This window comes from Henckelia pumila, unplaced genomic scaffold (assembly GCF_033568475.1).
Source record: "Henckelia pumila isolate YLH828 unplaced genomic scaffold, ASM3356847v2 CTG_461:::fragment_3, whole genome shotgun sequence".
In the NCBI taxonomy this organism is placed as follows: domain Eukaryota; kingdom Viridiplantae; phylum Streptophyta; class Magnoliopsida; order Lamiales; family Gesneriaceae; genus Henckelia; species Henckelia pumila.
Genome location: NW_027331831.1, coordinates 355,007 through 368,101, shown reverse-complemented (window position 1 = coordinate 368,101; position 13,095 = coordinate 355,007). Strand labels below are relative to the sequence as shown.

At 36.5% G+C, this 13,095-nt stretch overlaps 1 protein-coding gene across 1 annotated transcript; it reads right to left on the bottom strand.

Moving 5' to 3' along the window:
- Positions 1–669: 669 nt before the first annotated feature.
- Positions 670–8,850, bottom strand: LOC140871404 (receptor-like protein 9DC3). Its single transcript, XM_073273904.1, has 3 exons — positions 8,678–8,850; positions 1,473–1,596; positions 670–1,323 (listed from the first exon to the last, which is right to left on the bottom strand). The coding sequence occupies exons 1-3, from the start codon at positions 8,848–8,850 to the stop codon at positions 670–672; spliced, it is 951 nt and encodes a 316-aa protein (XP_073130005.1).
- Positions 8,851–13,095: the final 4,245 nt, after the last annotated feature.

The window sequence follows — 13,095 nt, the reverse complement described above, 5'->3', positions numbered from 1 at the left end:
AAATCAAGCCCATGTACAAGTAATGACGGAAGGGGCCTCGGTCCAATATGAGCTAGCCGTTGGGAGTTGAGAACCCCCCCTTACCATCGTTCTGTTGGAGTCGGTTATCGAAAACATGGGGAATAACTGAGAAGATGTGAAAACTCGAGACAAACAACAAGATCCTGAGTTCAAGATTCAAGAGAGAGAGTTTGAGTGCAGAGAAGAAGGAATCGAGAAAGATCATTGAAGAGTGCTCAATCTGTGAGCTTGGAATTCATCTGTAAAGTTTCTTGTTCTTTCTGCTTGATTGCAAGCTCTTGATTTGTAAAAAGGAACTCATCCAGTAATCAATAAGACTGACTACCCCGTGGAATGATGTAGGCATTCTTGCCGAACCACGTAAATCTTGCTTTGTTCGATAGATTGATTCCTGTTTCTGTCCTTGATTAATATGCTCGAAAGCTAGTTGTGATTCTGAATTGGTTAAGTTGATTGCTGGTGAACTGCATTAGTTTGTTGTTTGAATTTCATTGAGAAGTATAACAAAAACTATGGAAGTAATAAAAAAAGTTAGCAGCAAGATTTTTCTTCAATGAAGTCAAAACTATGGAATAATATTATAGAGTATATATCCACAACCTCACTTTTATTTAGTGCTGAATTTAGAACTCAAATGTTACATATAGGTCAAGAAATGAAACGACTTAAAACGATCCCAAAAATTACTCCAAATCCATATCCCATAAGAATAACTTGCCACTTAAATCCATCCAAAATGCTACCATCGTCATCACCTTGTTGCGGCAACATCTCTTCGCCACCTTTGCATTTCTTAGTCAAAGGAAATCCGCATAATCCAGAGTTTCCTATGTATGAGCTATTGTCAAATGTAGGAAACTGACCGCCAGATTGAGGTATCGGCCCAACAAGATGATTATGTGACAAATTCAATCGTTCCAGAAATGTTAACCTCGTCAACTGTTGTGGAATTTCTCCTACCAATTGATTTGAAGATAAATCCAAGGATTCAAGTACATGTATATATGCTAGAGAGTCAGGAATATGACCCCCGAGGATGTTATGGGACAAATTCAAATACCTTAACGAATTGAGCATTCCTATTGTATCTGAAATATTTCCATGAAACATGTTGTTTGACAAATCAATGGTAGTAAGTGTTTCCAGAATTCTCTTAAATGAAAGCTCCAATCCCTTCACATTTAGTGTTATGGACTCCACGTAAGGGTAACGTAACATTGAGTTCATTGTTTTAGTTTTGTTTTCCTTGACATCAATCATGGCTTTGTAGTTCTTGAAATATTGATCGGGCAAAGCTCCAATGAATTTATTTACAAATCATGGCTTTGAAATTCTTGAAATATTTTGTTTTCCTAAAGAAGACGGAATATTTCCCTCAAAAAAGGGAGGCTTGGGATTCTAGACCAATCAGTCGTCTCCAAGTGATTTGAACCAAAATCCAAGTATCTCACCTTTTGAAAGTTGCCAATTTGATGTGGAACTTCACCTCTGAGCCTGTTGAAACTGAAACTAATGTACTGAATCTCTTTCAAATTCCCAATCTCAGGTGGAATGATGCCTTCTAAGATATTGTGGCTGAGGTCCAAGAAAACGATTGTAGATAGATTTCCAATAGCAGGCGGTATCATTCCACTGAAGTGGTTTCTGCTGATATTGAAACCGGTGAGATTTGGGAACGAATGGAAATGGAGCCCATCAATTCTCCCGGAAAGATCTCCGTAAGATAAGTTTATATCGGAAACGGAGCCCCCGTCATTGCAGATAATACACTGCTTTCGAAAATGTTTTTTGTTTTGCAGTAGCAACGACTTGGAAGTTCAGTACTCGTCAATCAATGAAATCCAAAAGCACTGCCTTCTAACCATCACTCATATTTACAATATTTTATATATTATAATTATAATTATAATTATAATTATAAATTATCTATCCTTCTAAGTTCTAACCATCCACACACACACACACCTTTCAATATGAATCCAACCAATCCTCCAATTATTTACTATACCCGTTCGTTGGCTCCTATACCACTTCAAAATTTGTGTGAGACGATCTCATTAATAAATTTTATAAGACCGATATTTTATTTGGTTCATTCTTTAAAAAAATATTACTTTTTTATGCAAAAAGTATTACAATTGTTATTGTAAATATGACTAAGATTGACCGATCTCATGGATAAAGATCCGTGAGATCGTATCCATAAGAAAACCATTGTTATTTTGTTTATTGTGAGATCGTATCCATAAGAAGACCATTGTTATTTTGTGTATTGTATATATACTTTGGGGAGTGTTATTTACACTCGAAAAGATGTTAATAACACTCCACCTCATATAATCAATCAATTATTAGATAAATTTTCCCTTACATATACTTTTCTTAAATTATATATAATTTTCTTAAATTATAAAATCTTGATTATCTAACAAAAAATAAATATAAAACATTTTCACGACTAAAATTTTATTTTAAAACAATAACATTTAATATTTTAAAAAATTGCCGTATTTTTTTATAATATACAAATAAAATATTTTTTATTATATACAAATAAAATATAAAATAACGAAAAAATTATACCGAGGTACATAAAATATTGGATATTTTTTTTATTCAAGATATATAAAAGTATAAGATTTATAAATTTTGATCTTCCAAAATTTTTCTAATCTAACATGATAATAAACAAGATATATATAAATTATACTATTTAAAATCTTAGAATAACTTTTTTCTAAAAAAATTAATGTATCATAATTTTTTTTAATTTTTTCATTAATTATATTTTAAAGATAAATTTGATCATATGCCATATAAATTTCAGTAGTTAATTTGACCAATTGAATTTTATATTTTCGTTGGTAAATTGATATAGGTTATTCGGTTTTAAAACATATCTTCTTATTTTTTTAATTTAACTTGATTATTATTATTTAAAAATTAAAATATGTCAAATATATCATTTTTTAAAATTATATTTGTGGGGACCCGGGTTGCTAATCTTATCTTAGGGCAATTTATTGTAATTAACAATTAAACAAGTACTTAAAAGAATTAAAGAAACAAGAGCTAAAAAAAAAATTTTTGTTTTAAAAGGCAGGGTCTCGCTCGATCGGGGAATATGCTATCAAAAATCTGTTGCCAAAGAATGGATAAACAAGTCATAATCTTTTATACATGCTACAAAATCAAATACATGCTATCTTATAACGTCTTACAAGCTTCTAAACATAATAAACATAAACTAGCATGTATTCAAGCCATAATATACAAAGTTCTTGTATCACTTCTAGCATGGTTCAACAACATAAAGTACAAGTCGTGCTACTTAAGCCCGTGTCCTCACTTGCTATGCCTCAATCTCGAGCTATCCTTGTCTTTTCTGACTAGCTCATGCCCCACCTATTGCCATGCACACATACAAAACAAAGCAATAGCCGGATAACTCCGGTGAGAATAAAATCCCAGTATAAACAACTTTAAACGCGAGATAATAAACGTGAATGCAATGCAAATGGCAAAGGAAGGCTATCAAGCTGATATCAATAAAACTTAGTTCTTTGGGATCCCGAGGAATAAAATAACTATCAAACCACCGATACTCCCATTCGAGGCGGCATCAAGTATTTTAGTCCTCTGACTTTGGTACAACTATAGTGAGTCTTCTGGCTCTGAACATAAATCCATATTCTGTGCCATGAGTTAAGCTGACTCTAGAAATAAATTTACAGTCCATGCCACTCACTACAGCTCTCCAAACGTCATCTGCACTCTAGGCGATGGCTGCCCTCTGTGCTATTAAGGCTGGAGTTCAAGATGAATGCAACATAAGCTGTATGCATTAAAAGCTATAAAACACATCTTGAACAACTAAGCATATAAGCAAACAAAGCAGTACAAACAAATAATCACATAAGAAATATAAAGAAACAAGTATGTGATTGACATGAGAATACTTGAAATGAAAGCTATTTCAAGCGTTCTATCCCATCTGGATTTGCTGTCATTTATACCTTTCTATGTCACGTCTGAAAGTACTTCAAATCTGCAAGTACATCAATGAAAATTCATATCAAAAGGTTGCTCCACTTCTCAACTCAATCTCAAGTGCAAATGCTAGCAAACCTTGCTTCAAATCCTTCTCGGTTTGACTCGGAGATCTCGAGTTCGGCAACTTCGATAGAAAGCTGATAAATTACATATCGAATAATTAACAAGATCAGATGCCATTCAAACCATGCTTCGTTCAATCAACAATATCAAAGTCTTGACATTTTGCAAATCGACGGCATAACGGCTAAAACCGGCAATCCAAACAATATCCAAATCAATCCAACAATCCAGATAACTTATAATCTCTAACATATCATCTCATTACCATAAAAATCAGTATCAATCAAACATGGTAGTGTTCGAATTATTCTTCCCAAATTCATATAAAATCCAAACGACAGTCTTTTTCCGAACCGTCTGCGAATACACGATCGGTACAGCTGATATACGCATATATGATAAAATCATAATTTTCCATCTTTCACATAAAAATAAAATCTGAGATATGTGAATAAAACATGTACCAAATCTAAGGTCTCGGAGCTGTGATCGCAGATATATATTTATCTGGAATTTCTGATAACCGGAACGCAAGTTATCGAAGCTTGAACGGGACGAAAATGGAGTTCTTGAAGGTTTGGACGATTCCTCTGTTTCTTTTCCTTTCCAAAATCTGATATGCACGTGTATTCAGCTTAATTCAAGTGGAAATTGAGATATATATATCATATTTGCAGTTTAGTCCCTGAACTTTTGACTATTTGCAATTCAGTCCCCGGAAAAGCGATTTAATTCAATTTCAATCCTTTCCAATTTAAGAATATTAGAGTTTAATTCTAAACTCTAAATATTCCCAAATTAAATATTCTCGGATTAAAATTAAATAATTCCGGGCCTTACATTTCTCCCCCACTAAGACATGAGTTCGTCCTCGAAATCATAAGCAAGCTGTATAGAAAATCTGTATACACATAAGATAATGAAATAGCATAAAACAAAATAAGAACTCACATCAATGAAACAACTCTGGAAATCTCTGTCTCATGTCTGACTCAGTCTCCCAAGTCGCTTCTTCGATGCCATGTCGACTCCACTGAACTTTGACTAGCTGAATTATTTTGTTTCTGAGCTGTTTGTCTTTGCGATCAAGAATCTGAATAGGCTGCTCAAAATAACTAAGAGTCTCGTCAAGTTCAGCTTCATCAGGCTGAAGAATATGGGAAGGATCAGGCTGATACTTCCGCAGCATAGAGACATGGAATACGTCATGAATACCAGACAAAGATGGAGGAAGAGCAAGTCGATAAGCAAGATCGCCTATCTTCTCGATAATCTCATATGGTCCGATAAAACGTGGAGATAACTTTCCTCTCTTTCCAAATCTGACCGTACCTCTAAACGGAGAAATCTTCAATAAAACTCTGTCTCCCTGATCAAAAGATAGAGGTCGTCGTCTGATATTTGCATACTTTGCTTGTCTATCCTGAGCTGTTTTCATTCTTTTCTGAATAAGCTTTACTTTCTCTGTCATTTCTCGGATCATATCAGGCCCAACATCAGGAACATCTGAGATATCATCCCAGTACAACGGTGATCTGCATTTCTTTCCGTACAATGCTTCAAAAGGAGCCATCTCAATGCTCGTCTGATAGCTGTTATTATAAGAGAATTCTGCAAGTGGTAATGAATCTTGCCAACTAGTACCAAAATCTAGTACTACAGCTCTCAACATATCCTCAAGTGTCTGGATAGTCTGCTCTGACTATCCGTCTGTTTGAGGATGATAAGCTGTACTCAGATGCAATTGAGTACCAAGAGCTTGTTGCAAGCTATGCCAAAAGTGTGATGTAAATCTAGGGTCTCGATCTGAAACAATAGATTTAGGCACACCATGTAATCTTACCACTTCTCTGACGTAGATTTCTGCCATCTGATCATTTCTGTACGTCATTCTGTACGGAATAAAACATGCTGATTTCGTCAAACGATCAATAATCACCCAAATGGCATCGCACCCTCTGGATGAACGTGGTAGCTGTGTAACGAAATCCATGGAAATGTGATCCCATTTCCATTCTGGAACTGATAGACTCTGCAATAGACCACCTGGTTTCTTTCTTTCTGCTTTTACCTGTTGGCAATTCAAACATCTTGCTACAAATTCAGTCACATCTGACTTCATTTGTTTCCACCAATACTGCATTTTCAAATCATTATACATTTTTCTGCCACCAGGATGAATACTGAATCGACTACTGTGAGCCTCTTTCAAGATTTGTTGTTTCAAAGCTAAAACATCTGGAACAACAAGTCTGTTATTCACATATAACACACCATCAGCACTGACCTGATATTCAGATTGATGTCCAGATCTGACCATAGCAATCGAATTCTGAATATTCTGATCCTCTTTCTGTGCTTCTTTGATTCGTATCAAAAGTTCTGGCTCAGCTCGTATAGCACAAACACAGATAGGGTGCATATCTGTTGCAAATATTAATCCAGAAAGACAACAATCTTCCACCATTTGAGATACACCTATCGTAGACAAGGATAAAGAACATACCTTTCTACTTAAGGCGGCCGCAGCTGCATTAGATTTTCCTGGATAATATTTAATCTCGCAATCGAAATCTTTCAATAAATCAAGCCATCTACGCTGTCTTATATTCAATTCTGATTGCGAAAACAGATATTTCAAACTTTTGTGATCTGAAAAGATTTCAAACTTCTCACCATAAAGATAATGTCGCCATATCTTCAATGCAAAGACAATAGCGGCAAGCTCCAGATCATGGATAGGATATCGAGTCTCGTGTGGCTTTAACTGTCTCGAAGCATAAGCGATAACATGACCTCTCTGCATAAGCACACAACCCAGACCCTTGTGAGAAGCATCACAATATACAACAAAATCACCTGTACCTGATGGAATCGTCAAGACAGGTGCACTTGTAAGCCTTTTCTTCAACTCCAAGAAACTAGTTTCACAGGCTTCAGTCCAGACATACGGCTTATTCTTCTGAGTCAGTTGCGTAATAGGCTTCGCAATGCTGGAAAAATCTCTGATAAAACGTCTATAATAACCTGCCAAGCCCATAAAACTCCGTATTTCTGGCACTGATATAGGTCTAGGCCAATTCAATACAGCCTCGACCTTGCTTGAATCCACTGAAATCCCATCACCTGAAATAATATGCCCAAGAAACACAACTTTCTGCAACCAAAATTCACATTTCGATAACTTAGCATATAATTTCTCATTTCTCAAAGTCTGTAAAATGAGTCGGAGATGTTCAGCATGCTCATGTACATTCTTGGAATAGATCAAGATATCATCGATAAAAATAATGACAAAGTCATCCAAATATTTCTGAAATACCCGATTCATCAATCCCATAAATACTGCAGGAGCATTGGTTAAACCAAAAGGCATGACGATAAATTCATAATGTCCATACCTTGTTCTAAAAGCAGTTTTAGGAATATCTTCATCTCGTACTCTCAGTTGATGATATCCAGATCGCAAATCAATCTTCGAATAGATAGCTGAACCCTGTAGCTGATCAAACAAATCATCTATTCTAGGCAGTGGATATTTATTCTTGATGGTTACCTTGTTCAATTGACGATAATCAATGCATAAGCGCATGGAACCATCTTTCTTTCGTACAAACAGTACCGGAGCACCCCAAGGTGAAACACTCGGTCTAATGTACCCCTTGGCTAACAAATCTTCCAATTGATCCTTCAACTCCTTCAATTCAATAGGTGCCATTCTGTAAGGAGCCTTGGATATTGGTTGCGTACCTGGCATTATATCAATACTGAAATCTATATCTCGTACTGGAGGTAAACCAGGAATTTCATCAGGAAATACATCAGCAAATTCATGCACAACTGGAATATCTGTTACTGCTGGACTGGATTTCAATACATCGACTGCATAAATCAGAAATCCTTTCGCCCCTCTCTGCAATAAACGGGTCATAGATAACACAGATATCAAAGGAATCTTGGCTCGAGAACCCTTACCGTAGAATTTCCATTCAGATGCCATTTCTGGTCTAAATCAAACCACTTTCTGGAAACAATCTACAGTTGCTCTGTACTTGGTTAACATGTCGATACCAACAATACAATCGAAATCTGATAATCCAAGTACTATACAATCTATATTAATCACATTCCCGTCATATTGCAACGCATAATTTCGAATCATTCGAACAGATATAATACCTTCACCCAACGGTGATGAAATAGAAACAACAGTAGGCAATGGCTCAGAAGATAAAGAATGCATCATAACAAATTTTTCAGAGATGAATGTATGAGATGCACCTGTATCTATCAAAACATAGGCAGGATAACCATAAATAAAGCAGTTACCTGCTATGACATCGTCAGGTGCCGCCTGTGCCTGTTCCTCAGTAAGTGCAAAAACTCGAGCCTGTTGTCTAGGAGGTTGAGTCACAGTTTGGCTTCCTCCTCCTCTGGTCTGTTGCTGAGGTTGCTGAGGCTGAAATGAATGCACTGATTGCCTTTCGGCCTGAGGTATTGGTCGAGAAGAACTTTCACCTATAGCTCTTTGAGGACATACCTTGGCATAGTGACCAGGTTGACGACAAATATTGCAACAGCAGGATCAAACGGGTCAGTAGATGTACTACCCTGTGCATTCTGAGTTTCAACAATTGGCGGTGGTACTTGTACTGGTTCAGCTGGAGGAACCACTAATGGCTGTCTAATGACCGGTGCTTTACGGGGAGGCATATCTGATTGTCAAACAGATTAGTGCATAAACAATATAATATGCAGAAATTTATTTCATCCTTCTCTGATAAGCATTCTCATGCATTCTCATGAGAATTCAGGTTCTGACTAAGGATATTCTGGAATACAATTGCATATATATAGCATGCAGTAGCAATAAAAGCACATAATCATGCAATCACATAATTATTGCTATATATAAAGCATGCTAGCAGATAATGCACATAATCAAATATAACATGTACTCTCATGCAATATTAAACAATCAAACAGACTCAATCTACCCCGCTCATCAACTTCTATCTCATTCCAGAAACTTATGCTCCTGCAGTATTTATGGGATTGATGAATCGGGTATTTCAGAAATATTTGGATGACTTTGTCATTATTTTTATCGATGATATCTTGATCTATTCCAAGAATGTACATGAGCATGCTGAACATCTCCGACTCATTTTACAGACTTTGAGAAATGAGAAATTATATGCTAAGTTATCGAAATGTGAATTTTGGTTGCAGAAAGTTGTGTTTCTTGGGCATATTATTTCAGGTGATGGGATTTCAGTGGATTCAAGCAAGGTCGAGGCTGTATTGAATTGGCCTAGACCTACATCAGTACCAGAAATACGGAGTTTTATGGGCTTGGCAGGTTATTATAGACGTTTTATCAGAGATTTTTCCAGCATTGCGAAGCCTATTACGCAACTGACTCAGAAGAATAAGCCGTATGTCTGGACTGAAGCCTGTGAAACTAGTTTCTTAGAGTTGAAGAAAAGGCTTACAAGTGCACCTGTCTTGACGATTCCATCAGGTACATGTGATTTTGTTGTATATTGTGATGCTTCTCACAAGGGTCTGGGTTGTGTGCTTATGCAGAGAGGTCATGTTATCGCTTATGCTTCGAGACAGTTAAAGCCACACGAGACTCGATATCCTATCCATGATCTGGAGCTTGCCGCTATTGTCTTTGCATTGAAGATATGGCGACATTATCTTTATGGTGAGAAGTTTGAAATCTTTTCAGATCACAAAAGTTTGAAATATCTTTTTTCGCAATCAGAATTGAATATGAGACAGCGTAGATGGCTTGATTTATTGAAAGATTTCGATTGCGAGATTAAATATTATCCAGGAAAATCTAATGCAGCTGCGGACGCCTTAAGTAGAAAGGTATATTCTTTATCCTTGTCTACGATAGGTGTATCTCAAATGGTGGAAGATTGTTGTCTTTCTGGATTAATATTTGCAACAGATATGCACCCTATCTGTGTTTGTGCTATACGAGCTGAGCCAGAACTTTTGATACGAATCAAAGAAGCACAGAAAGAGGATCAGAATATTCAGAATTCGATTGCTATGGTCAGATCTGGACATCAATCTGAATATCAGGTCAGTGCTGATAATGTGTTATATGTGAATAACAGACTTGTTATTCCAGATGTTTCAGCTTTGAAACAACAAATCTTGAAAGAGGCTCACAATAGTCGATTCAGTATTCATCCTGGTGGCAGAAAAATGTATAATGATTTGAAAATGCAGTATTGGTGGAAACAAATGAAGTCAGATGTGACTGAATTTGTAGCCAGATGTTTGAATTGCCAACAGGTAAAAGCAGAAAGAAAGAAACCAGGTGGTCTATTGCAGAGTCTATCAGTTCCAGAATGGAAATGGGATCACATTTCCATGGATTTCGTTACACAGCTACCACGTTCATCCAGAGGGTGCGATGCCATTTGGGTGATTATTGATCGTTTGACGAAATCAGCATGTTTTATTCCGTACAGAATGACGCACAGACATGATCAGATGGCAGAAATCTACGTCAGAGAAGTGGTAAGATTACATGGTGTGCCTAAATCTATTGTTTCAGATCGAGACCCTAGATTTACATCACACTTTTGGCATAGCTTGCAACAAGCTCTTGGTACTCAATTGCATCTGAGTACAGATTATCATCCTCAAACAGACGGACAGTCAGAGCGGACTATCCAGACACTTGAGGATATGTTGAGAGCTTTAGTACTAGATTTTGGTACTAGTTGGCAAGATTCATTACCACTTGCAGAATTCTCTTATAATAACAGCTATCAAACGAGCATTGAGATGGCTCCTTTTGAAGCATTGCACGGAAAGAAATGCAGATCACCGTTGTACTGGGATGATATCTCAGATGTTCCTGATGTTGGGCCTGATATGATCCGAGAAATGACAGAGAAAGTAAAGCTTATTCAGAAAATAATGAAAACAGCTCAGGATAGACAAGCAAAGTATGCAAATATCAGACGACGACCTCTATCTTTTGATCAGGGAGACAGAGTTTTCTTGAAGATTTCTCCGTTTAGAGGTACGGTCAGATTTGGAAAGAGAGGAAAGTTATCTCCACGTTTTATCGGTCCATATGAGATTATCGAGAAGATAGGCGATCTTGCTTATCGACTTGCTCTTCCTCCATCTTTGTCTGGTATTCATGATGTATTCCATGTCTCTATGCTGCGGAAGTATCAGCCTGATCCTTCCCATATTCTCCAGCCTGATGAAGCTGAACTTGACGAGACACTCAGTTATTTTGAGCAGCCTATTCAGCTTCTTGACCGCAAAGAAAAACAGCTCAGAAATAAAACCATTCAGCTAGTCAAGGTTCAATGGAGTCGACATGGCACAGAAGAAGCGACTTGGGAGACTGAGTCAGACATGAGACAGAGATTTCCAGAGTTATTTCATTGATGTGAGTTCTTATTTTGTTTTATGCTATTTCATTATCTTATGTGTATACAGATTGTCTATACAGCTTGCTTATGATTTCGAGGACGAACTCATGTCTTAGTGGGGGAGAAAATTATTTAATTTTAATCCGAGAATATTTAATTTGGGAATATTTAGAGTTTAGAATTAAATTCTAATATTATTAAATTGGAAAGGATTGAAATTGAATTAAATCACTTTTCCGGGGACTGAATTGCAAATAGTCAAAGGTTCAGGGACTAAACTGCAAATATGATATATATATCTCAATTTCCACTTGAATTAAGCTGAATACACGTGCATATCAGATTTTGGAAAGGAAAAGAAACAGAGGAATCGTCCAAACCTTCAAGAACTCCATTTTCGTCCCGTTCAAGCTTCGATAACTTGCGTTCCGGTTATCAGAAATTCCAGATAAATATATATCTGCGATCACAGCTCCGAGACCTTCGATTTGGTACATGTTTTATTCACATATCTCAGATTTTATTTTTATGTGAAAGATGGAAAATTATGATTTTATCATATATGCGTATATCAGCTGTACCGATCGTGTATTCGCAGACGGTTCGGAAAAAGACTGTCGTTCGGATTTTATATGAATTGGGGAAGAATAATTCGAACACTACCATGTTTGATTGATACTGATTTTTATGGTAATGAGATGATATGTTAGAGATTATAAGTTATCTGGATTGTTGGATTGATTTGGATATTGTTTGGATTGCCGGTTTTAGCCGTTATGCCGTCGATTTGCAAAATGTCAAGACTTTGATATTGTTGATTGAACGAAGCATGGTTTGAATGGCATCTGATCTTGTTAATTATTCGATATGTAATTTATCAGCTTTCTATCGAAGTTGCCGAACTCGAGATCTCCGAGTCAAACCGAGAAGGATTTGAAGCAAGGTTTGCTAGCATTTGCACTTGAGATTGAGTTGAGAAGTGGAGCAACCTTTTGATATGAATTTTCATTGATGTACTTGCAGATTTGAAGTACTTTCAGACGTGACATAGAAAGGTATAAATGATAGCAAATCCAGATGGGATAGAACGCTTGAAATAGCTTTCATTTCAAGTATTCTCATGTCAATCACATACTTGTTTCTTTATCTTTCTTATGTGATTATTTGTTTGTACTGCTTTGTTTGCTTATATGCTTAGTTGTTCAAGATGTGTTTTATAGCTTTTAATGCATACAACTTATGTTGCATTCATCTTGAACTCCAGCCTTAATAGCACAGAGGGCAGCCATCGCCTAGAGTGCAGATGACGTTTGGAGAGCTGTAGTGAGTGGCATGGACTGTAAATTTATTTCTAGAGTCAGCTTGACTCATGGCACAGAATATGGATTTATGTTCAGAGCCAGAAGACTCACTATAGTTGTACCAAAGTCAGAGGACTAAAATACTTGATGCCGCCTCGAATGGGAGTATCGGTGGTTTGATAGTTATTTTATTCCTCGGGATCCCAAAGAACTAAGTTTTATTGATATCAGCTTGA